This window comes from Thermobia domestica, chromosome 13 (genome assembly GCF_964235325.1).
Source record: "Thermobia domestica chromosome 13, izTheDome1.hap1.1, whole genome shotgun sequence".
In the NCBI taxonomy this organism is placed as follows: domain Eukaryota; kingdom Metazoa; phylum Arthropoda; class Insecta; order Zygentoma; family Lepismatidae; genus Thermobia; species Thermobia domestica.
The window spans coordinates 123,362,193-123,389,741 of NC_137466.1; the positions used below are offsets into that span (position 1 = coordinate 123,362,193).

General features: G+C 35.8%; 1 protein-coding gene across 1 annotated transcript in view; it reads left to right on the top strand.

The window, feature by feature from the left end:
• Positions 1–915: 915 nt before the first annotated feature.
• The window catches only part of cmet (CENP-meta), a 116,781-nt gene continuing 90,147 nt past the window's right edge, over positions 916–27,549 (top strand). The window contains exons 1-5 of the mRNA XM_081736402.1: positions 916–1,051; positions 14,991–15,174; positions 20,128–20,250; positions 22,721–22,832; positions 27,194–27,335. Coding sequence (XP_081592528.1) covers positions 15,027–15,174; positions 20,128–20,250; positions 22,721–22,832; positions 27,194–27,335 — 525 coding nt within the window. The 5' untranslated portion in view covers positions 916–1,051; positions 14,991–15,026. The remainder of the gene's footprint in view (positions 1,052–14,990; positions 15,175–20,127; positions 20,251–22,720; positions 22,833–27,193; positions 27,336–27,549) is intronic.

The window sequence follows — 27,549 nt, forward strand, 5'->3', positions numbered from 1 at the left end:
TCGAGACTTACATTTAATGAACTTAATAAAGCATAAAATGCAAAATCTAAATTTGCTTTACTTTAGTTTCGTTAGAAAAGTACATTGGAAGCGTCACTTCACAAAGAAATCACTTAAAAGATGGTCCAAAGGATCTCAGGACAGTTTTTGTAATACACAAGTTCACATCAATACTTACAGTTTAGAATGCACCGCTTTTCTAATTTTAAAATATGGCAACACTATTTTCATCCTATGGCATTTTTTCTGGCAATGACGCCATATTCTAGGATATAATTCGCCGATTAATACAGCTGGAGGTATTGTGACGTGTTTTTGAGAAAGAGCGGAATGTTACTGATAACATCTGGAACGGCTAATCACCGTACATAGACACTCATTACCTACGAGACAGCTTCAATGTAACAAAATATTTGTGTTTTACTTTGCGATTATTGCAATAACACTTGTATCTGTTCCAATTTTCCGTTGCTTTACTAAATTATATGAAGACCGGTACTGAATGAAATACCTGAACAATATTAAACAAAGACGAATACGATGCAGGTTTTCGCCTCCATTTCTCTCTCACGGAAATGAGAGATACATTGCATGCAGATTAGTGTAACATTTCTCGACGCATCAGAGTTGTTTTGAGAGTGAAAGGTGGTTCTATGCCATTAGCCACATACTTTAACTGTCTAGACAAAAAATCTACAGCTAAACGTAACGTGAAATATATAAAACTCAACTGTTATACATAGTTTCGCGAATGAAAAGCAGATTGTGCGTTCCGTTGACGGTAACCGTTACGGAATGTGCTTTTCTAGGTGTTTTTAAAAATTCTTAAGTGATATTTTAAAACACTATATTTAGTAACTTCGAAATTATTATTTAGCACCACTGGTCGCGATCCTGAATAGCCAATAATAATGGGTATAAGATAGCCAATGACAGGTGCCCGTTACTCTAGAAGATATTTAAACATTAGTAGTGCATTTTTTAAAAATGTGATTTTAAGTTTGATGTGAAGTGAAGTGTTATTCGACTTTAGAAAGAAAATATTATGGCGGTAATGTTATGTGATTTACTATTATTTTTTTAAAATATACATTTGCGTTAATTTAATCTTGAATTTATTTTTAGGTAATGTGATTTTTTTTTGTTGTTGTTGTATACATAAGAAAAGTTACTATTGTTTTTAATTTCGGTCGATTTAATTACAGGATATGTGTATGTTAAGACAATATAGAAATACTATTTCTGAAGAAACAAGTAGGTAATGGGGATAATGAGAACTGCGACATCGGATTTTTACTTATTTTCGTTTTACGAGGAAAATGTACACGAACCACGGTACGTAATTCATGAAAGGCAAGAATTTGGGCTTCCTCTCAGTGCCATTGTCCATCCCCAAGGCATGTAAAGTTCAGATCATGCAATACGAAACTTATAAACAAAATTTATGTTTAAAAAGCTGCCCCTCCGTTTGCCTCCTTAAGAAATTAAAAATTGGCGTTGTCAGTGGTTGGTGTACAAAATTAAGTGAATTAAAATAGGCAGTAATGTTCATGGGAAGGTTCTAGAACACCGGTCCCCCCATATAGGTTAGTAACTAGATTGGCTCCTTTTTGTACCAAAGTTTGATATTCAATTCACAGGGTATTGCCGAGCGAGCGTCAGCGAGTGAAGGCGGGTTAAAGCCCCGCAGGGCATGTTTTCTGTCTTTATTACAGCTATTCCATCCCAACCCAGTATAAGTTGGGTTGGGATGATGATTATGATAAGGAAGGAATTGTTTCTTTGGAGTGCGATTGATTCAATGTGGGGATTGAGTATAGCCCGCTCCCCCCAGTGATTTTTAACGAGTCGTAGTGATTCTAACGTTTCATATTAGTTCATAATGAATCGGAATCGCATGTTATAACGATTTAAGCTGTAAATCTTGTGGTAAGGAAGCTTTAGTATAAGTAGTAGTAGTAGTAGTAGCGGTGGTAGTAGTAGTAGTAGCAGCGGTAGTAGCAATAATAATACTACTAGTAGTAATAGAAATAGGTTAGAAGCCCCGCAGGGGTTGGTCGGGTTCTGTTCTCGATATGAGTAGTAGTAGTGACTTCCAGTTCCGATGACAAACAACTGGGGGGAGCGGGCTATACACAAGCCGAATGTGGTAAGCTGTATATTATTATTTATTAATTGATGTGTGGATTTCTTTTTTTACTACGTGGGTTGGTAACATCAGTCGGCAGTATAATAGAAGCGCGACCTGTTCTGCATTTGTTTTTAATGCTTAACTTGGCATCGCTGTTCCCATAAGACCAACAGTCCACTCTTAAGTCTGGATAAGCTATACTATCACAACCATTATATTTTTTGTCAAACTCAATTAGGGCCTAAGCTGCACAAGTCCACAAAGCGTAAACAATTCACATCCCAATTCAAAACGCAATTATTTGAGAAAGACAAGTTAACACGCACCGTATTAAATTCACCAAACACCTTTTGAAGTTCTACAACTAACTGCTGAGTCGTCATGGGAGAAAAAAAAAAAAAAAATGAGAAAAGGACAAACTTCAGTTAGACCTTCACGAATCGGGCGCAACACACTAAGACAGCCTCAGACAACTACGATACGCTGGCGTTCTACTAGGGACACATGTAGTGGCAAAAATCGAAAGCACCAAAAGTAAACACAGTATCACGTCACACAAAACAACAACACGGTTCGTTTCCATCCAGTGATTCGAATCACTATTAACGCGCGCCAAAAGTCACTGTTACGCACAAAAGGAACTCTTATCAAAAGCACTAGTGCTATCTATCCTAGGCAAGTCAAGGCAGAAGCGTAGCTGGGAACACAATTACCTTACCTTCCACTGGACTTTTCACCAATTCTGTCCTCTTCACGTTTCACCACCGATTTATTTTACTTCACATCTCACTTTACCCCAGTACCATCAACTGATTCATTTCTCTGTCAATACATGCTCGCGTCATTTCTGATATATTACATCTCCCTTGAATAATTCACATTTTTCACCAAAGAGTCATTCCATGCCAGTTCAACTAAGGCTTTTAAACAACTGTTTCAGATTTTAATGAAATTTGGTAATGTTATAAAACTTTTTATGCTGATTGTAAGTGTGTAAATTTTATTACAATAGCAGCAGCGGTGCAGAAGTTATTACATTTCAAAAATGGGAAGAAAATCCATTTTTAACAAGTCGCGACATATTTCCTCGTTTTGTAAGTACACATAAAAATTCATATTTCGGCTCCTATTAATACCAGAAACACTATTCTTTTTTTAAATTATTTTTCTATTCAAGTTGTCTTCAAGTTATTTACCAAGAAAAAAATGAAAACTTTCCGTAGAGCTGTTAGAAAATTTAAAGTAATTTGAAAGGTAACATTTTGAAGGTAAAAAAACCTAGAACCAACGCCATTTTGTGAACTTCAAACCATAATTTTTCAAAATCCCCGTCATGAATTTCAATATATATATATATATATATATATATGTATGTATGTATGTATGTATGTATGTATAATATGAATTTAAGAGCTTATTACATCTATTTTCACATATACAGAAATTGTGATAGGCCATCCAAAGCACTGAGGAGATAAGTTAAATTATCCCAGTCAGTGTTGCCAACTGATTACAAAATAAACTTTTTCCAATGACTTTTATACGATATAACATCACCCCAAAATTGGTATAAGTACTCTTTGGTATCCTAGAAACACGCTTGCGAGCAGTAACATTCCTCCCAAGCAACCCAGTTGTCATGGTTGTTGTCCAATTTCAGGCTTACCTGTTACAGCGTTAGACGTATCTGTGCTCGCATTTTGCAGTAGAGATGCAGGGGCTCAGATAAAACCGGCTTTGATTTAAAGTGATGAAGCAACTTTGTTTCGCTCCTCTACAACACAAAAAATCATTTAATTAGTGGTTGATGCAGATAATAATATAAACCTCTAAAATAAACTATGGACTTCGAAAAGATTTTTCAAATAATTTTAATTCTGAACATATTTACATTATAAATTCCAAAGAATTAACCAATCTATGTAAATATTTTCTAACCTTTTATATACAAAAGTATTTTTTTCTTTAAAAAAAGATACACCAATAACTAGCAAAATTGTACGTAGTATTTTTACCTCAAAATACCACACGGCCTCATTTTGAAACAAAATAAAGTAAAACATGAGAGAAATAGATTTATATGATACTCTTAAAGGCTGCATATCAAGAGCTTCGTTTCAGGTGATTCTGTACATTCTTGAAATTTTTCAGTTAAGTTTTAACTTTCATATACATTGTATGAATATTTCGAACAACTTTTTCATTCATTGATCACATACGTAATAATCTGTTACTACCTATCATTTGCTTCGGACCTACAAAATCTGTAGAGTTCCGAATTCTGTAACGCACTGATTGTTCCTTGAGCTTGCTCGGAATCGGGAAAGCACCGAATTTCTTGTTCATGGATCATATGCGTGATAGATAGATCATCTGAGCGTGTGGTTTCCTAGGGTCTACAATACATAACCACCATGATGGTTTACCCAGTCTTGGAAAGTTTCTGAATTTTTAACAAGAGGACTTCAACATATTACGAAACTACCCCCCCCCTTTTTTTTAAACAAAAAAGCAGGGTGGATTGACTTAAATCGGTTTGATTTAAATCAAATTCCGAAATAAATTAATTTAAAATGACAATAAGTAAAATCCCGTTTCCGTCCATTTTGATTATGAAAGATAATGATCATGTAATACAATAAGACTGACGGTACGTGACGTTTGGGCCCCGCCGTTTGGGCACTGGACGTTTGGGCGCGAAGCCATTTGGGCGCGAGTTAAAAAGTCGTTATGTTAGGCGCTGAGTACAAAGTTCGAATCAAGATATCACAAGGTGTCTACTGTAGTGGAAGTCCTTGAATTATACTGGATTTTGTTTTACATACTAGAAATACTGGAATTTCAAAATTATAAAAACTGAATTAACAATTAAATTTTGTAAATTTAAGTTTCAACGAAAGTTAAGTGTGCTTTTTATTTGATAACTTTTCAAGCCAAATGTAAGTCGACCAGACTACATATGATTGACTGCATTACATACATAGTGAGCCTATTCCATTAAAAAACTTAAAGCAGGCCTTCTACTGTAGTTACGCAATAAGTGTGAATGTCAAACACATTTCTAGTGGCTAAATGACCAATATATGTACACTTAACTATTATTTTTCACTTTGAAATCGTTTTTTTTTTTTCTTTCTTTCGCCACTTTCTTTAATGCAGATTAAATGCTTACAATGGGACGAAAAAATGTGTGTTAAGTTTTGATTTTTATATTGGAATGTAAATAAAAAAAAAGTGATACCAGAAATACGGCATACTACAGTTCCTAAACTCAATGTGTTAGACATCCTGTATGCAAAATATGTCTTACACACCATGTATGCAAAATATCTTTCTCTCAACTCGATTAGGATTTAGGACTTTTAGATTTCTAGGCTCTCGGCATCTAAGGCCATTTAGCCCGTCACGTTTGAGGGAGCACACTATCCGGGGAAAGGGAAGGAAGGAAGCGGCCTGGACCTATAAATTATGTACCACCCCGGCATTTGCCTGATGTGAATGAAGAAAACCCAGGAAAACCTCATTCAGGGTGGCTGGCCTGAAAGAGCGTGTTACACTTTTTCGACCTAGTGCCCCCACCGGGAATCGGACCCGGGACCGATCGCACCGAAGGCGAGAGTGTTAGCGACTACGCTGCAATCTTTTATTGGTAGTTCTTTATTGGACTTAAGGAAGAGAGGAATTTGGCAAACGTAATACGAAAGAAAACAAATTTTAATATTCATAAATATGTAATTATTAACTTTCTTTAAAAAAAATACAAAAATTAAATCAATATGTTTTAATTAACATTAAGAAAATTAACAGTTCGTCTGATTCCTTTATTTCCTAGCTTTCTTATAGAATACAAAAATTAGATCAGAAGTACAAGAATCGTGAACAAGCGAAAAATCAATCCATGACGAGGTTAGGCAACAAATGCCACAAACGCATTAAACTATTTAATTTAGATGAATAAATAAGATAGAGATAGAATATATACAGATAAATGAGGTGAGATAAAGATAGAAGTGTAGGAAATGTATATATCTTGATTGGCGCTTAGTTTTCAGTGCCTAGCTTACTTTATATGTCGTAAATTGTGATTTTTACTATGTACCTCGCGCCCAAACGTCTGGCGCCTAAACGGCTTTGCGCCCAAACGGCAGCGCCAAAACGTCCGCGCCCAAACGTCCTGTCCCGAAGACTGAAATGTATGTACAGCATACTGAAAACAAATATCATGCAGAGGATGATTATGAAAAATCCCGTTTTGAACGGATAACGGAGCAATCCTGCTTTCTTCTTTTCGTAACATTGGGGTTTTTAAATCGTTAACTATTCCAACGGGGAAATCTCGAAATTTAAGACAGAAATTCTGTTGTGTGCGCGTTTGTTTGTTTGTTCCCAGATAACAGGGGTGTATTTAGAGGGGTCCTATCCCCTCTCCGTAACTTTTTAGATTTTATAACTTTAGGCGAAATTTATTCATTTTATATGTATTTCGTGCCACAAGTTAGTTTTAATTTTTTTAAAAATATGCCCGTGTCAAATACCAGTAACTTCTGTGAAAAAAAAATGTCATGTTGATAAACATTGCTGTACTTTTTCCTTAATACTTAACCCTTTTAAATTATATCACCTATTTTTAGGTGATAGGATAGAATCTCCATTATTCGATTAAAAAAGTACCAATAAAGCGTTTTACTTCGTTTTTTTTTTCTCAAGACTGAAGGCATTGTAGAACACGGTACATATGCTTTCGCATCTTTTTGAGACAGGGTGTGATGACGTCATAATTTGAAAAAATTGTTATGCATATTTTTTATTATTTTTTGGCAGGCTTATATTTTGCATTCAGAAGATAGAAATTTTGCACACACATTCAGTGCACTCCTTAGTATTTTTCAGATCTCTGCGTGAAAACAGGAGGGTCCAGAGTGGCAAAAACGTAAAAAAAGGATGATTTTTGATTTAATAAAATACCTTTTTCACGATTTTCCCGCCTTAGATACATGATGGAGACTTATGAATTGTACTATTTGAAAGACTGTTCCATTATGAAGAGAATGATGTACGAACCATGATCCTAGAATGTCTCAGAAAATTTTTACCTGAGATCCCGTTTTATACGGGAATCTGGGGTATATTGTAGATATTATTTTTCGCGGGCTTACTTTTCCACCTAGAAGATTGAAATTTTGTACAAACATTTACTGCACGCTTAGTATTTTTAAGATTTGTTTTAGAAACAGGGGGAGGAATCCAGAATGGCAAAAAAGTAAAAAGAAGGTATATTTGTAACAAAAAATCCCTTTTTCGTGACTTTCCCACCCCAGATACACGGGGACATTTGAATGGTACCGTTTGAAAATCTGTTTTATTTTGAAGAAAATGATGTACAAATTATGATTCCCCCATAGCAGAACATGCCGCGATCTGCGATGTGATCGCAGAAAATTTGCCGCGCCTGTGCAGAAAAATTGCCAGAGGAAAAAAAAAAAAACTATATAGCCAATAGACAAGTGTAAAAACATGCCCGCCATAAATGCACGGACGACTCGCAAAAATGTAGTTTAAACTGTTTTTTACGTCGCATAAAGCATATTTTTGACAATCACATTTTTTTTTTAGAATTCCTGCAGAAAATTTTTGACTTACGAAAGACAAAGTTCTGCCATCGGGCATGTTTTAGGAAAAATATTAATGTTTCAGGAAATTTTTATATTATATCCTGATCATCTGGGGCATTGTGGGGATGTTCTTAGCTCATTGTTAAATATTTTTACCAACGTTTACTATTCTAGATAGCATCTTGAAATTTTGTACACAAATTTAGTATTTCCCAGTTGATTTTAAGATCTGTGTGTTAACACAGGGGAGTCCAGAGGGTATCAGAATTAAAAAAAAAAAAAATCAGAAACATCCGGATTTTCTTTAAAATTTCCCGCTTCAGAGACACTATAGGGAAATGTGAATATTACTGTTTCAAAGGCTGTTCTGTTCTGAAGAAAATGAGGTATGAGACGTGATCCTAGGATAAATAGGGATAATGCTGTTGCTGCTACACTGCAAATCTATAATTTACCTTTAAAAAGGCATAATTTAAAGGGTTAAGAAACATTGTTTAGGGTTGAAATAGATTAACAATTGGGGATTAATTCAAAATTCAATCTTAATACTTTCACTTAAATGGTATAATTAGCATTTAATACTAATTCCTAATGCTTTTTCTTTAGTTCACGATTTGTATTATACGTGGAGAAAGATTTGATTTATATTAAAAAAATCTACAAAAAATGTTTATTTTTCCACCCTGCAAAAAAGAAAAGCTATGCAGTACATTTAAGAAGAGTAAAAAAGAATCAATCACTGTTCCAATTCACAAGAAAGGCGACAACACTGATGGTAATAATTATCGAGATATTTCTCTTCTGTCAACATCCTATAAACTCCTCCCAAACATTCTATTAACAAGGTTGATCCGATACGCAGATGAAATTATTGGAGATAATCAGTGTGGATTTAGGCGAAATCGACCAACTATTGACCAGATATTTACCATTCGACAAATACTCGAAAAGAAATAGAAATGTAGTACCCAGTGCATCAACTGTTATTGATTTTAGAAAGGCTTATTACTCGGTAAGAAGGGAAACATTGTACAACATTCTTACAGTATTTGGAGTACGATACCGAGAAAGCTAGTTAGATATATATATATAAAAAAAAAAGTTTAAATGAATCCCAGAGTAAAGTCCGAGTAGGAAAATTCTTGTCCACGAGCTCCCACGTCGAGAATGGCCTGAAACAAGGTGATGCGTTATCGGCATTATTATTCAGGCTTGTCCGGAGAACACTATAAGGAAAATAACATACAACCAGAGCCTGCAGCTGAATGGTGTTCACCAGGTTATGGTGTATGCTGATGATGTAGATCCGATAGAACAATCGAAAGAAATGCAGGGACTTTATTAAACGTTTGCAGCGTTATTGGTTTAGAAGTAAACGCAGGGAAAACTAAATACATGGAAGTTTACCGGGATCGTAATACAGCAAATTACGGATGCGTCAAAATATCAAATAATACTTTCGACAAAAGGGAAACTTTCAAATGTCTAGGATCAATATTACAGGACCAAAATCATATCCATGAAGAAATTTAATGTCGACTGAAATCGGGGAATTCGTGTTATTATTCATTTCAAAATCTTTCGTCGTCGCGAATTCTGTTTAGGAATTTAGAGCTTAAAATATATAAAACGATAGTCATGCCTTTTGTGCGTTATGGTTATGAAACGTCGCTCACGCTGAGGAAAGAACGCAGATTGAAAGTATTTGAGAATAAAATCCTGACACGAATATTGAGACTCAAAAGGAACAGGAATGGGAAATGGCGGAAACTTCATAACGAAGAACTGCATAATTTATACCAGTTACCTAACATTGTTAGGATCATCAAGTCTAGGAGGCTCAAGTGGGCAGGTCATGTAGCGACAGTGGAAGAAAGTAGGAACGCTTTCAAAGTTTTAACTGGAAGTCCAATCGGAAAACTTCCATTAGGAGGACCTCGGCACTGATGGGAGGACAATATTAAGATGGATCTGACAGAGATAGGAATACAGAGTAGAAACTGGATCGAATTGGGAAAGGACAGAAGTCAATGGAGAGCTTTTGTGAACGCGACATTGAACCTTCGGATTCCATATGACAGAGAGAGAGAATACATTTAAGTTAAGCATAACTGCACAACAAACATGAGTGAGTGGTTAGCTTTTGCGCTTCTATCGGATTCAACCCCGCATTCTACCATTTTGACAAAGGTTGTTTTCTTAATTCCATCCGTGAATGTAAAGATAGTGCGTGTACTGTGAGCCCTGGCCGACTTCCTTTCTTATCGTTTCTAAATCGTTATTACTAATTACCAGCAGTGACGGATTTGCGAAGGGGGTTAGGGTGGGGATGTCTTTCAGATTGAAGCCTGTACCCCGAAATTACGGAATTTCTAAAATAAATGAAATATTAGTTATGCCTTTACTCATAAACTTTCAAGCTACTCTCAAATAAAAATTAGGAATTTTTAGAAAAAATAAACATTAATAAGAAAAAACCCTTCCAAAATACTTTTCTAAATCCGTCACTGATTATCAGTAGAGGCGCGAGTTTTTCGCAATGCACGATAAAACGAAATGCGTCGGAACTAATTAATTTTCAGTTTCTTGACGTTCCATAATTTCTGTGTGTATTTTCATTTGTTTCGGTTGCGCGATAAAGCGCGAAATTGGCAGTTTTGCCCGAAATTTCTCACAATATGTGAAATAACGCGAAATTTTATAAATGCATTTTCATTAATTTAAAAACGCCAGTTTTCCGCTGACTGAACGTGACATGAGCGGTGGGTCCATTTTGGATGATTCGGGCACGGCTATAGAGAACATGTTGAGCGTTAGCTATCACCATCGCAAACTTTCCTACTCATAGTAAGTTTAGTTACTGATTTTCCTTCAGTTTGATTTATATATATATATATATATATATATATATATATATATATATATATATATATATATATATATATATATATATATATATATATATATATAGATAGATAGATAGATAGATAGATACGTATGTATGTATGTATGTATAATTTTCTATAAGTGAAATTTACAATGTCAAGTGAAATATTCAGTGTATTTTGTTTTTAGGTAATTAATAGTTTATTTCTGTAGTGACACATTAATAAAAGGAACAATTGTAAAAATGTCAGGGAACACATCACAAGAGCTACGAAAAGTGGAACTTTATTTGGAAAATGCGACAAAACGCGAAATATGAAAAACGAAACGCGAAATTTTCAAATTCTTAGTGCGAAAAACTCGTGCCCTAATTATCAGTATGAAATGGTCTTTAAGGTTGTGTCCGGAAGATTATTGCTGAATATATAAACGAAACGAAATGTTAGTTATGCCTGTACTCATAAACTACAAGCTCCTCCCAAATAAAAATGCAATATTAAAAAAAAAAAAAAAAAAAAAAAAAAATTAATCAGAGAAACCCCTCCCAAATATTTTCCTAAATCCGCTACTGATCACTTCTATCAAATGGTATTCAAGGTTGCATTCGCAAGATTATTGCTAAATCATTGTACTACAGTATAACAGAAATGTAGAAGTACGCTCTGATGGATATATTGAGAAACATAAGTTTAATTATGTCCTAGAACCTAAGCTCTAAGAAACGAAACACTGATGACTAAAAATGAAATGATCTAGAGAAGAAAAATGTCGATAACTCAGAAATTAAAATAAAGTTAAATAGCTTCTAAAATTCCCTTCAAATACTACGTATTTTATGTTTGTTTTAATTCATAAAACGCGTGCTCCATCATGATGGTGAATTCCAGAGCGAAATATGGTATTTAGGTCATGAAATCTCATTTAACTATAGAGTATACTATAAGATAGCTATTTAGATAGAAAAATCATGAAAATGAAAACAGCCAAAATTCTAGTTTTTTTTTTTTTAAAGTAGACTCTTTTGCATTTCTATTTTGTAGTAAGCTTATTACATCTATTTTCACTATACAAAAATTGTGATGGACCATTCAAGCACTGAGGAGAAATTTGAAGCTTCGAAAATGTATAATTAAGCGGGAAAATACAATAATCTGAACAATAAATGAGTATTAGCATTTTTAATCAGAATCAGAATTAATCAGAATTTACTACCAAAAAAGCAAATAAGCCTGACAATATTATAGGCCTACATATTATGACACACAAAATAAATCTTCGGTTTTTCTTTAATTAGATATTAAGGGTTTTTACTACAGCGAAATTAAGCTACCGCTAATTTTTGAGTTTTTCTTTAATATCTTGAAAACAATTTAAAATATTGGAAAAGCAGAAACGTAGTGAACTAGACAATTCGATTTTGAATATGATACCTTTACCGCAATTCACCTATCCGCTTTTGGTATCTCGCTATTTACAGAACCCGCAAAAAATGCAAAATCTTTCTACAGTTGCAAATCGAAAGCAAATAGATGAGTTGTGATAACAGTATCACATGCAAAATCGTATTATCCAGTTCACTACGTTTCTGTTTTTCGAGTATTTTTATTTGTTTTGAAGATATTACAGAAACACACTAAAATTAGCGGTAGTTTAATTTCGCTGTAGTGAAGACCCTTAACACAAAGTGCTTTTTGTAAACTTTTCCCACATTGAAGTAACTACTTTTAGAGGCTTTGGCGATAACTGGTATGTTCTGCCAGTAGCATTTGTTATATCCACTTTACATAAAATGTGAGTAAACGGAACACAACAGGAATAATTTTCAGTCCAATAAAATAAAGGAGATGGACCTGGGGATATAGAAATTTTACTGATGCATCTCCTTCATCACTGTTCACTTATTCTGTGAAAGCAATGTCCCAGTGGTCATCACAAGCACAAGTCACGTATGTATGAACAGTTATACATTAGGTCACAGACTTTCCAACACCATCCTCGAAATTAAAGTTAATACTACAGTGTTCATCCAGACTTGTACGCAACCTTGAATGGACCAGTTTTTTCAAAACAATGCATTGCACGTGTCCCCGGAATAGTTTTTGCTCTCAGAAATCTTCGTTGAACTGTGGCAGGAACAACGGGTATTTCTTCTTTGTGCACAGAGAAAAAATTGTAGTAGGTTAAATTTCTCCAAAATTTTGTTTGAATTGACGTGGAATGACCTCAAGTTTAATTGCGTTCTTTTCATATAACCTAGGAACATGAGAAATTGAAGATTAGGAATTCTTTGAAATCCTACGTTTTATCTATTTTAGTTTTCTTTGATATTTGAATGCGACATGAGTCAGTTCCACCATATGTTGAAACTTCTCGGGCACTGTCATCACTACCAGTACGTTACTTCAGACAACTTATTGGAATGACACCTTTCGGGTACTTCGATCATTAAGGATCATGACTTACAGCACTCCTATTATCACTTCTATATTTAGCAGTATTTTTATGTGCTTACAAGTGCAGGCTTTGTATTAGATATTCTCGCGTTTTACGTATGCTTCAGGTAAGATCGAGACTTATTTTTTCTTAACATCTAGCGCAGCTGTGAAAGTGATCTTTAATGTAAAAAAGAGAGGGATGTTTTGTGGCTAACTGATACCAAGTGCATTAATCGACTTACAGTTACGTGTGTGGGTATGGTAAGTGTAGACAGTTATTACCAACCTGCGTCGTGAGTTTAACATATAATAAAAAGTGAACATCAAGTTTTGTTCGCCTTAGGGTAAAACTACTACTGAAACTTATCAAACAATGTAACAAGTGTATGGTGCTACTTGTTTATCCCGTGCTCGTGTATTTACATGAGAGGAATGGGAGGCGTTTCAGGGACTGATGGAGTCAATTGAAGAGGACGAATATTCGGGTGAGGCAAGAACAATGAGAACAGAGGAATTGGTGAAAAAAGTTAGGAGGCTGATCACGGAAGATCGAAATGCAATACTGCGAATCCTTGCTGAGGAGTTGCACGTAAATACACTATGCTGAAAAAAAAAAAACATGATCCCAATAAGAGGAAGGTCTGCGCTCGTTTCGTGCCTTATAGTTAACAAATGACAAAGAGACAAGGTTGATCACTGCAAAAGACTGATTGCTACCACCAATAGAGACCCTAACTTCCTTCTGAATATCGTTACTGGGGATGCCGTGGGATTTTCAATATGACCCGTCGACAAAACGTCAGAGTGGAAGTCTCCTAACTTTTCACAACCCAAAACTGCGTCAGTCATGATTTTTTTTTTTTTTTTTTTGTACGATAGGAAGGGCATTATATATAAGGAAAATGTGCCTAAAGGACAGACAGTTAATGCCTCATTTTACTTTGAAGCATTGAGGCGATTACTGCAACATATCACCGTTTGAGGCCCGAGTATCGGGGTGATGTTCAGTGGCGTCTACTCCATAACAATTGCACAAAGAATTGATTGTGTAAGACTTTTTCTTCCAAAAGGGGATCTCTGTATTGTCCCACCCTTCATGTTCAACAGATCTGGTCCCATGCGATTATCTTCTATTTTCTAAATTCAAGTCTGCACTCAAAGGTTCGTTCTTTGATGACGTAAGGGCCATCAAGAGGGCTACGAGAAGGGTTTTCAACATCATTCCAAAAAAAAAAAAACCTATGACTGACTTTCACCAATCCTATGCACTGACAGTCCTGCGCAACCGTGTATGAATGTAGGAGGGTCGTACTTGGAACGATTTAAGTTAAAAAAACCTATGTTAACTCTTATTTTTTTCCTACAGTTCCAGTCCCTATTTCAAATTCCCGCGCTGGATATATATATATGGTTTAGTCACCTTTGAAAGTTTCAAATAAACTTCATAATTTTAGCTGTAGTATCTACTGTCTGCTAAGACTGTTTCGCAAAAATTGCTAAATAATTCTTTTATCACAGAAATTTTATGATGTCGACAATCTAAACTTCTACTGCAAATATTTTTAAGTATAGTCTATTAGGATAAGAAAGTACCTTCGTGCCGTACTTTAATTATGAACTGTATTGGATATACGTTTGTATGGTGGATAAAACTACAGTTTCCTTTTTGTGTTCAGAGTAAATTCATGTATAAAGAGTAGATTCATGTATATTCTTTGCATGACGCTAATGTCCATATGTTCGTTCAATAGAAGTTGCTTTTGTATAGAGAAGTACAGTTTAGAAACGGACAACTATTTCTCGGGAGCGCAAGCGTTCTGGAAACAAGTCTGTATTGAGTTTGTTTGTTCTTTCTGCTCCTAACTTTTCATGTTATTTTATCGTTTTTGTAAAATTAAAATGAAATGTTTTTTTGATCTGTTTCAGTGTGTTTTTTGAATCTGTCTGAAGCATACTTTCAAGATGTCTAACAATATTAGTGTAGCGATTCGAGTCCGGTCCCTTCTTCCGAGAGAAGAGCAAGAGGGAATTCATTGGAAAGTAAATGGAGATACTATATCACAAATTGATCCTGATACTGCTAGACAGATTGGGAGCGTGTATAAATTTGGTACGTATTTGACTTTCAATTTGATTATGTACAGTGTTCGAAGTAGAAAAATCGTAGAGGCGGTATGTTGTATTACAATTTTGACTCTACATACTGGCTATTTAAATGTTGAAATACAGTGAGGGTATGTTGCCTAAAAGATAGTATTTCTATTTACATAACGAGAAGAAACCATGGAAGAGCTTCTCTGTAGTGACGGGGAAAGGGAGCATGGAGAGGCTTTGCTCACCGCCCCCAACTTTGAGAAAAAAGAAATCCCCTTAAGTTGTATTAAAGAGAATTATGCAGGAAAATGCTCAAAAACCGAGTTCTTATATGAACAATTTTTAAACAATTTATCGCGGGACGACTGAGAGGTATTGCAGGCACCCGGCAGGACCGGCCCCCTTCAAAGCAGACAACTCCTAAATCCGCCGTTGCGGGTCAATCCATTTCAAATCGCCCAATTTTAAACAAAATTGTTGCTCAACATTTTATTTTCCTGAATTTTTTTTATCATTAGTTCTCTATAGGTAGATAGTCACAAAACACGGTTTGAAAAAAATTTACGTGCCATAGTTTTTTCTGGCAGCCATTTTTAAAATGGCGGTTCGGCAAATGTTAATAAAAAACGTGGTTTCCGGAAACTTGAATTGCCAAGCTATCTATAAAGATATCAGAATAATTCAAAAACCAAAATGAAATGAACTTCAGGTATACATTATTTTAATTTTTGTATCATGCAAGAGAGTCAGACAAATTCTTTACTGGAAAAATTCGGAAAATATGTATAAATCGTTAAGTTTGAAGACCATTAGTTTGATGAAGGAAAGGAGACTCACTGATACGTTGTTTCTGTGTTGAGTACTTATATAACTACCTGCAGAATAAGTTTCAGCCCTGAAAATACACTCCCTTTTTTTTCTAGAGCTTTTCCAAAATGGCCGAAAACCTTAAAACGTCAATTTTCTCAGGTCAATATCTAAAAAGGGACTGAATGAAAATAACTGAAAATTTTATAGAATGTTCTTTGTGCAAATAGGAATGAATATATATATATATATATATATACTTAACTACATTTAGAGTAATAGAACAATGAATTTCAGTAAAAACACTACCCTTCTACACGCTCGTGCAGTGCCAACTAAGGTTTGTTTAAATCATTCTTGAAGAAATAGTTTTCTCCAAAACAATTAACTTATATTTTGTTATTTAGACCTACCTTATATTTATAATTAAAACTGATTTAAAACTAGAAATGATATACAGGGTGGTTCAAAAATGTGGAAACACCCAAATAAAATGCAAACCGTTCAGAATTGGGGAAAAAAGGAAAAAGTGATGATAAAAGACGAGGGGAAAATCTTTTGAGACATATAGCACCATTGACCGCTCTCTTGAAATGGTGGGAACTTTTTTAAATGGGAACCGTATCGTGTGATACATCAAATGGACTGATTTTTTTCCAGGAGTCCAGTGTGAAATGCTTTTGGCTCTACGACCACCCCTTGCAAACTTTCATCCGATTTTCTGCACTTACCTGGAGATAACACTGCGTGCAATGTGTGGCCCACTGACCAATGTTACAGCAATTGTTCAATGTGCCGTCCCTTCTGAGCAATCGTTAAATGTATCCGCTGTTGCCAGTCATCCATTACCCTCACCACTGTCCTGAGGAATGCTGTTACACGCGTCAATAATCCTGCGTTGAAGGTGGTTAATGTCGCTGATCTTAGTAGAATAGACAACGAATTTCACGTAGCCCCACGGGGAAAAAAATCCAATGAATGTGTTCTGGGGAACACGGTGGCCATTCCACAAGTCCTCGCCGGCCTATCTATTTCTGTGGGCATTTCTCATCGAGGTACTCACGAGCACATAATCCGAAATGAGCTGGTGGCCCGTCATGTTTATAGAACAAAGGGAAAGAGCCATCCTCTAATGCGACGGACGGTAGGATCTCCTCCTCAAGCATGTTGAGGTAGGTAATTGCACTTAAATTGCCCTCGATGAAGAATGGACCCACCACACGGGTACCCTACACCCCGCATCGCATTATCATTTTGTCAGAACCAACGACCCGAGAATCGTCGTGCCAATGTAGATTGTTGTTACACCAATATCGGTGATTGTGCTTGTTCACCTCGCTCGACACAAAAAAAATTGCCTCGTTCCAGAACAGCACGTAATATGCAAATCGAGGATTCTGTCTGATTTGTGCCGCGGCCACTCACAGAATTCGACTTCGGGGTCTGGATCATCCTCAGTTAGATGCTGGAATAGCTGTATCTTGTATGGGTGCCACTTAGGCACAGATACGATTTTGAGGATGGACGTACGAGATACACCACATTCTTGGGCTAGGCGACGGGACCTGCGGGTGGAACGAATGATGCCAACACAGTAATGAATGTCGCTTCGTGCGTCGCTGTGCGAGGTCTGCCTGCTTTGGGTTTGTTTTCTACAGATCCGGCTTCCTTAAATTTCACTAATAACTTTTCACACTGCACTGTAGAAAATGGGCTCCCGTTCTGAATGACAAGTGTTGAAATCGTTTCGGTCTGTCTGCTGCTGCGCTCTCCTCAGATCAACACGATCTCGATCCGCTCATCCCTTGTTAGGCTCCTTCCGTCTTACCAGTAGCGTACGCAGGAATTTATTTCGGAGGATCCAAACTCAAATGTTGAGGGTATTTTATATTAAAATTCTTAAAATTGCCCCTAAAATTAGGCTAAGTTTACACAAAATTGAAATTTCGTGGGGGAAGGAAGGTCCGGCCTCCCAGGACCCAGCCCCTACGTAAGTCCCTGCATCTTACGACACCTGAAACAAAAGAAAATCGGTTAAAAGTTTGCAACGGTTGCTCGTAGAGCTAAAAACATTTCACACTGGACTCCTGGAAAAAAATCAGTCCTATTTGATGTATCACACAATAGGGTTTCCATTTCAAAAAGTTCCCGCCATTTCAAGATGGCGGTCAGTGGTGCCATATGTCTCAAAAGATTTTCCCCTTGTCTGTTATTATCACTTTTCCTTTTTTCCCCAATTCTGAACGGTTTGCATTTTATTTAGGTGTTTCCACACTTTTGGACCACCCTGTATATTATTTCTAGTTTTAAATCAGTTTTAATTATAAATATAAGGTAGGTCTAAATAACAAAATATAAGTTAATTGTTTCGGAGAAAACTATTTCTTCAAGTAATGATTTAAACACGCCCTAGTTTGCTATTTTGGCACTACACGAGCGTGTAAAAGGGTAGTGTTTTTAATGAGATTCACTGTTATATTACTCTAAATGTAGTTGAGTATCATAACTGTTTTGTGAGATATTCCTATTTGTACAAAGAACATTCTCTAAAATTTTCAGTTATTTTCATTCAGTCCCTTTTTAGATATTGACCTGAGAAAATTGACGTTTTAAGGTTTTCGGCCATTTTGGAAAAGCTCTATCAAAAAAGGAGTGCATTTTCAGGACTGAAACTTATACTGCAGGTAGTTATATAAGTACTCAACACAGAAACAACATATCATTCGTGAGTCTCCTTTCCTTCATCAAACTAATGGTCTTCAAACTTAACGATTTATACATATTTTCCGAATTTTTCCAGTAAAGAATTTGACTGACTCTTTTGCATGATACAAAAATTAAAATAATGTATACCTGAAGTTTATTTCATGCTGAACACATTGGTTTTTGAATTATTCTGATATCTTTAAAGATAGCTTGGCAATTAGTTTCCGTAAGCCATGTTTTTCATTAAAATTTGTCGAACTGCCATTTTAGAAATGGCTGCCAGAAAAAAAAAAAAAAAACTATGGCACATAAATTTTTTCAAACAGTGTTTTGTGACTATCTACCTATAGGGAACTCATTATAAAAATAAAAAAATGTTGAGCAACATTGCCTGGGTGATTTGAAATGGATTGACCCATGCTCATATTTTCAGATGTGAATGCACCCATTTTCCTTCGCACTTGTACATATAGCACAACCAAATCTATTGTATGTCAGCCACGTATGTTCTTCAAATTTCGCTTTCCATCGTGCTATGGTAAGGTAATCAGGAAATGCAGCGAAATTAATGCCATGATGATTAATTTCCTGACAAATGAACCTATTGGTGAAGCATGTAAGAGAAGTGCTTTTTATTTTTACTAAAAATTTCTCCATATTCAAAATATTTAACTTCCATTAACCAACAATACAAGATTGAATTAACATCAATCGCCACAAAGATCTAATATTAGGAAAACACTTACACAGATAATCACCGCACACGTATTCCAGTGTTATCCAATTATTAGCAAGACGCAAAAATACTTTTTAATGAAAACAACAGATTTTTTGATTACGTAAACTCTTTTTTTTCTCGTAACTCAGCTATGTATTTCTTTGTTATTGTGGGCACAAAAGAAGTCCTGACGAACTCAACAATACTTTTCGATTTCAGTTTAAGCGAGTCGCCTCAATACACTATTTTTTGTTTGGATTGTTCCCATAATTCATTCCTTTCTGTCATATAACCCTTATCTATAACCAACACGAGTTCTTGAGTAGGAGCAAGGAGTGAACTTCTTTGTAGTCATCTCATTTTAAATACGGAAGGTAGGAAAAGTACAACAAAAATGTCAGTATTGGCAATTTAGAAATTACATCGTCATAAGAATAAAATCTTTGACGTGCAAAGCTATTCGTCAATTACTGTCTCCAAAATGAATTTATTAAAGGTATATTAGCTTTCACTTCCCAGTGGCGGTATATCTTGGTCACTGAAAAACCAGACGGTATGTCTTCATCACTGAAAAAGCAGAGGTGGTATGGAATATCACCGCATACCGTCTCACTTCGACCACTGATTATGAAAATAACTAGAAATGTGTTGATGAAAAGTTGAATTTTTAATTTTAATATTGTATGAACTAGTCTGAACTAGTTTCCTTCATTCTTATGTATCTATTTTTCGTTACAGATTACATTTTTGATGCAGGCTGCACAACTGAAACGATATTTGATGTTGTTGCTAAACCAATCGTTAATGCCAGTGTCCAGGGCTTCAATGGTACAATTTTTGCCTATGGGCAAACATCGTCGGGTGAGTATTTTATTTCAAGATATTTATTTTTATAAGTTTAATTTGTATTCATTATTACCCATAATCATAGTTTATTCCGTTTGTTTGAAATTGGCACCTTAAGTTGGTTTCTTTGTTCTCACAATGTAATTCATTCTTATACCACTTTGTACAACTTACGTCACAATAATAATGTGGCATCAAATTCGTGAAGATCATTCATCCCGGAGAGCATCATCAGCTTGCAGCATAAAAGTAATTTCACCTCAGTTTGACTGAGGCTGTTACGTAACATCGCAAACTTGATCAAACAAATAACAATATGTGAATAATTAATTTGCATAATTTGCTGAATTTACACTCGGTATTTACTAGTACAATATGGTTATATGTATAGTTACGGATAGGCACTTACGCAAGAATTTAGTTTAGGGGGATTAAAATTCAATATGAGGATAAATTATAAAAATTTTAAAATCACCCTTAAAATTAGACTAAATATACAGAAACGTCGGGATTTCGAAGGAGGTTAGGACTCCAAGGGCCCATCCGCTGCGTACATCTCTACAAAATTTAAATTTTAGGATGTTTGTCCTATGGTAAGAGGGCTATCAAGTGTTCAATTGTATTAATATTTCTACAACCAATCGATAAATTGTTGTATTTAGTCTCATATAAATATATTGGTAACTCTGTTATCGTAATTAGAATAGTTTCTCTAGACTTCTTTTAGTTTGTCCCCGTATACTTCGTTGCTAACAGAGACAATGGTGATGGATGAAATAGTGGAATGAAGAAAGTAGGAGGAAAGGGGAGAACCCCTAAGAAAATCCACGCACATGATGTTGTTCATCTCAAAGCCCACTTGGTGCAGCTGCGATCGAACCAGGAGTCCCATGCACCAGAAGTGAGTTCTTATGTCTTTGACGAAGGTGCTTCCTCTAGAATTAACTTGGTGTTGCCTTCTTGATTCTCCAACATGAAAAGTATCTCTCGTGGTCCCTGTCCAGTAATTTTCTGTTTCTTTCCTGCTTTTTGCTCCCACCCTCATATTCCGCTTTCTGTCAGATGAGGCTTAATATTTGTCACCAAAGGCTTCAGTTAACTGAATTTTGAACTGGTTATAAGTCCAATTAGCAATTTTTCTTTTCTTAGAAGCATGGTCTACCCAAAATTTAGCTGGGCCCTTCGAAAGTGTGCAAAGGATTAACTTTCTTTTTAAAAGACTTTTTCCGTGAACTTTCCCAATTGTTTATAGAAGCAATCGCTTCATACTTTTGCGGATCTCTTGATATCCTCTAGTTTAGCATAAATTGTTCGGGCCTAGCTATTGTGTGAATAGAGGTCAAAGAACCTTCTCCAAAATTACTATTATTGTGCGCCATATCCAAACTATCCGGGGTAAAAGATTCAGATATAAATGATATTTATGTCGACAGCTGCCAATTATTCGTAAGTTTGGAAAAATATTTTCTAGTAAAAAGAATTGCAATAGGTGACCAACAAGTTAGTGGTTCAAAATACTGTGTAATAGATATAATGTATGCCATCAAAAATTTGGTATTGTTCTGTCAACAATCGAAACGTGAGTAAATTCTAATTATGTACTCTAATATGCATTATATTTCACGTAAGTTAAATGTTATAACATAAAATCCAATTCTTGCATCGCTTTAGCAAGAAGAAATGGAAAATCTGCAAGTGGGAGGAGGAGGATTTAAGTTCCGAAAATGCGAAAACAGAAAAAAATATAAATAAAAGAAATGACGTAATTTGAAGTGGCGTGACGCTTAGTACTACAGTTGCCTATAAGCAGAGATTACATTGTTCAAATCTCTTGAGACTTAAAAAAAAATGTCTTAGCTCAGATTTACGCTTAATACGTAAATAGGTCCAATTCTTTACAAAAAGAAGGCTCCCATCTCCATCATTTAGCGTGGCTTGGTTTCTTTCTAACGATTTCCGATTGTCTCAAGTGCTTGAAGTTTAAATGGGTCAATAATAGAGTGAATTCTTCGCGAAAACAGTGTGTGTTTGTTGCAGATTATATATAGACTTCCATAGCTTGAGGTTGAAATTAGTGACAGAAAAGGAAGGACCGCTCGCTTCAACAATGCACACCATGAATTGTTTTATTGTAAATTGGTCACGCATGTTGCATCTTGAAGTCGTTAGCTGAATTACTGGTTCTCATCTTGCTCTTCCAAGCATATATCTTCATTATCATAGGATCCTAATTCTTATAAATAACAAGTGCTTGTCAATGTATTTAGACTTTTTTTTTTTAAAAAAAAAAAGTTTTTTAAAAAATCTGGCTTAAACCAGCCAATCCTGCTGGAAAGGCAGTCTGTTTTGAGCTGTAGGATATTGAGTTGGTTATGAAGGAAGTAATATTTGTAAATCTTTTTTTTTTTTTTTTTTTATATATGATTTCTGTTAAAAGGCAAAAGAGTCATGGATTTGTGATGTATTTTATTTTATTTTTAATTAGGCAAAACCTTCACCATGAAAGGAATGCCCACTCATCCAGGTATCATACCGATGGCCGTGAGGCATATATTTGATGAAATAGAGAATTCTCCAGAGAGGGAATTTTTGTTACGGTAAGTGTTCTTTTCAGTGGCGTATCCTGAAAATCTGAACGTGTTTCCCACAGCTTATATATAAATGTTTGATAACATGTTATATACATAGGATGACATGTTTGAATGCAATAGCATTTCTCGATATTTTGATATTTTATGAAGCATGCATAAATACTGGTAAATACTGTTTTCGTAATAATCAGTATCTATTATAAGTTGTAAATTCAGCATTTTATCTGAAGCTATCAAGGTTAAACTCAGAAAATTATTTTCAAAGGAATCTAATTTATTTATTTATTTATTAATAAAAAAAAACACTTTAATTTGACTTAAAATGCAGTTTTGTACAGTGTAAAGTTGAGTTTTTTTTTTTTTTTTTTTTTTAAGTGTTCATCTTTTGTGTAATTTGCGAGAACTACGTTATTCCTTTTAAGAGCATTTCCATACATGAACGTAGTTCTTTTCTAAATGTGCTGAACTTCCCACAAAGAAATGTTGTCTTAGCTGAGCTAATGGAACGCACGGCGTTTGTCTTTATACGACACACTGAAACGTGAAGTTAATGGTAGAAGTTGCTAAATTACGAACTGTTATAAATAGTTCCATAACTTACAAGGACTGCTTACATCTCATGCTTGCATGCACATGTGTATGATGACTATTCTTTAGAAACTTGCCCTTTTTGTCTAGGAACTGATGTAATCAAATCTAGAGCAAGTAGTTGATAATGACCTAGAGGAAAGCTTAATCGGAACTGAGACTCTTTGTGAATGGTTCAATGTAGATTAGCAATCCTTCAAAATCCATAGTCGGAATTTATGGAAGCTATTTTACTTTCTCTCTCTCTCTCTCTCTCTCTCTCTCTCTCTCTCTCTCTCTCTCACACACACACACACACACACACACACACACACACACACACACGCACACACATGTGGGCCATAAGTCCCTAACCACCCCTTGTAAAATCCATGTTCGTAGAAAATAGTGAACAACAACTATGTAGTAACATAGTAGGCCGAGGATTAAGTCTGATTGTGATTGTGACCAAGATGGCGGCCATCTTGAATTCACGTCAAGATTTTTAAATGGAAACATGGTCATGCGGCACATCATTTTAGGCTAGAATTTAAAGACAAACACAATGGTGAAATCGGTTTGTTGATATCTTAATTTGTTCAAAAGTTACAGGCATTTCAAATTGCTAATTTTACCTGTCACGCATGGCGGAACACGTGCTCTACGTGGCCCCCATCCCGAGTTATGCACAAGGTAAGTCGTTCAACCCAATTGTCCATGACGCTCAAAAGAGTTTCTGGTGAAATATCGGCACAGGCTGCAAATATGCGTTCTTCCAGGTGTTCAAAATCCCGGATCTTTTCGGCGTATACCTTTGCCTTCAGATGACCCCACAGATAAAAATCCAAAGGCGTCATATTTGGTGATCGTGCTGGCCATTCAATGGGACCACGGCGCCCAATCCAACATCCAGTAAATTGTTCATCTAGATAAATACAGACCTGTAATCCGTAATGCGGAGGGGCACCATCCTGCTGGAAAAAGAGTTTAAATGTGCCGTCCTCGGACAATATGGAAGGGAGGATGAGATCCCGTAGCATATCCAAATACCGTTCAGCAGTGAGGGTACCAGGAATGATGAATGGACCAATTAATTTGGTGCCCCATAGACCACACCACACCATTAATTTGCCTGTACTTACCATTTTGCAAGGGTCAACCCACTGAGGGTTTGTCGGGGACCAATAGCGACAGTTTTGCTTATTCACTTCCCCACTGACATAAAAATTGACCTCATCGGAAAATAAAATGTGTGTGTGGAATGTGGGATCCGTTTGCAACTGTGCAAGGGCCCAGTCGCAAAGTTCCATACGACGATCAGGGTCACCTTCAGATAGATGATGGTGAAGTTGCAATTTGTACGGATGCCACTTGCTTTTCTGTAAGATACGTCTGATGGATGTACGGCTGACACCACATTCCATTGACAGACGACGGGTACTGCGGTGTAGTGATGTAGCAAATGATGCCAGCACTGCTACTGATATGGCTTCATCTGTTTCGGTCGTGGGTCTTCCACACCTGGGTTTTTCTGCTATGGAACCAGTATCCATAAACTTCTGGAAGAGTTGGGAGACACTAACATGGGACACAGTATGTCGATCCGGGTGCCTGGCATTGAATTCAGCTGCTACAGCCCTTGCACTCTTTCCTCCCCATGTCCTGATCAACTCTTTCCTCTCTTCTGTCGTTAGCGGCATAGTTATTCACCTGCAAGAACAGAAACAGTACGGTAAAATTAGCAATTTGAAATGCCTGTAACTTTTGAACACATTAAGATATCAACAAACCGATTTCACCATTGTGTTTGTCTTTAAATTCTACCCTAAAATGATATGCCGCATGATCATGTTCCCATTTAAAAATCTTGACGCGAATTCAAGATGGCTTTTAAAATGGCCACCATCTTGGTCACCATCACAATCCGACTTCCCCTCGGCCTACTATGTTACTACGTGGTTGTTGTTCACTATTTTCCACGAACACGGATTTTGCAAGGGGTGATAAGGGACTTTTGGGCCACCCTATATATATATATATTCGTGATAAAGATCCATGCTATGGTAAAGGCGGCACTGTCAAGAGAGGGCAAGAAAAACAAGTCTCCAATGCCCAATCTTAGATCAAGGAGTGAGCAAAGAAGAGTATCTCAAAGATAAGAGTTCGTATTTGTTACTCACTCAGAATATGTGGCGACTGATGAATTTCTTAAAGTTTCGAAGACCTTCATAAAATTTCAGGTACACGAATCCTCTATACCTTTCATCCCCGTAATAGAACGTCTGTAGTGACCAACCCCTTCTCTTCAACAAATAACGTAAACCAGCTAGTGATACCCACAATGCTTCCATTAAATGAGATTAATGGATATGTAACTACGATTTACCAAAGGGGATTGGTGGCTTTGATATGTCGTCACTTGTAATCAAGATGACCGGGTGAAGTTAACATTTTTACACCTCCTGTATCATCAAAATCCTTTTTATTTAAATAAGTAAGATAGATTGTATGTACAGTGATGCCAGTGACATCTACTAGTCGTGTTTACCATTTTTCTGAATTTATAATGTTTAAAGAACTAGCAGAGTTTTCTAGAACTATATTTCTTCAAAATAGAATTAAGCTGACCTAAGTCTTTGCTGATATATGTACTATAATTGAGTAGTTTGAACTGATTGCCAAATGTTATACTGCATGGAAATTCCAGTGAATGCATACGGAAGTTATTTCAGGCATTAAAAAGTAGACCTAGGCAACTAACATACACATACTAGCATCATAGTATTGTTTCTTAACAAAATTTCCTTCGAAGATTGTATCTCCCGATCCCATCACAATTCGAAAACTATATCTTTATAAAGACCTAACCTATATATGGGATTTTTTTGGAAATTTTAAAATTCCCATTTTTCTAGAAATTCGAATTTTATTTTTCGAAATAAAAAAACTTTTTTAGTACTTTCCTATTGAGTTGTATATCTAAAGAAGATTGAAACAATAGCTTTGCAGTGACACAAGTTCCAGTTCCGTACTCAATTACGAGCTGCGATATATCACATTGAACAAGCTAATATATGCCATTTTTTGTGACAGAAGTTTCGAGCCGTAAGATTTCGAAAAGTAATGAACTTAAAAGATTGAAATTTGGTATTTTTCAGTCTTGCTACGATATCTTTATATGGTGTAAAAGTCATCAAAATCTGAGAGCTTCTGTCTAAAATGGTGTGTTAACGTAGAATGATCCAGACGTCACATTCTACGTTAATAGAAGCTAATGGTCATCTTTACATGAATGTAGTTACATCCATCAGAAATAGGTCATATATGCAAGGTAGCCATAATCACGCAGTAGTTTACGCATACTGAAGTAGATTTTTAATTCTGTCATTATTGCAAACTTCTCATAGTTACGCTGCGGTGAATAAATTATATTGATTGTAGCATTAAAGAAGAAATAATGTTCCTTCTGAAGTGAAGTTGAATTGATTTGTTCAGTTTTCAAGAGCAAAATAAGAGGTATGGACTACGGTATTAAACTTTCTCCATTGTTTAAAAAGATAGGCATGGTGAGCAGTCTGGCACTGTGTAGCACGTTTAAGTGACTAGTGGTCAACGGTCACCTTTGGAGTGATATGGGTAGGTTATGATCGAACACACATGTGACTTTTATAATTGTATTTGTGATGGATGTGGCCACGGTGGCAGTTGACTTCTATGACACATAGCGATTGTGGCTTGCACCGATATAAATCTGATTCTTTTATAATGCTGAGAGTAAATTTTAATATTTTCTATTTCAGTGTGTCCTATATGGAAATATATAACGAGAACATCAGAGATCTTTTCGTGAGGCACTCTAGCAACTTGAAAATTCAAGAGACTGAACCGGGTATTGTATCTGTGAAAGGATTAAAGGAGGAAGTTACTACATCGCCTTACGAGGTACGTTATCAGTTTCAAACTTAATTGTAAGGTTTATTGCTTAGGAGCAGAATATATTTTTTACTTTAAAAATTAGAAAATAATGCAAATAATGAAAATTAATTAAATGTGTAGTGAATTGAAGAAAGGACTACGACCAGGCTTGTATGACACTTATGTCTTTGAAAACACTTCTTGGATTAGACGTTTTCTTCACATACGTAGATTTACTATG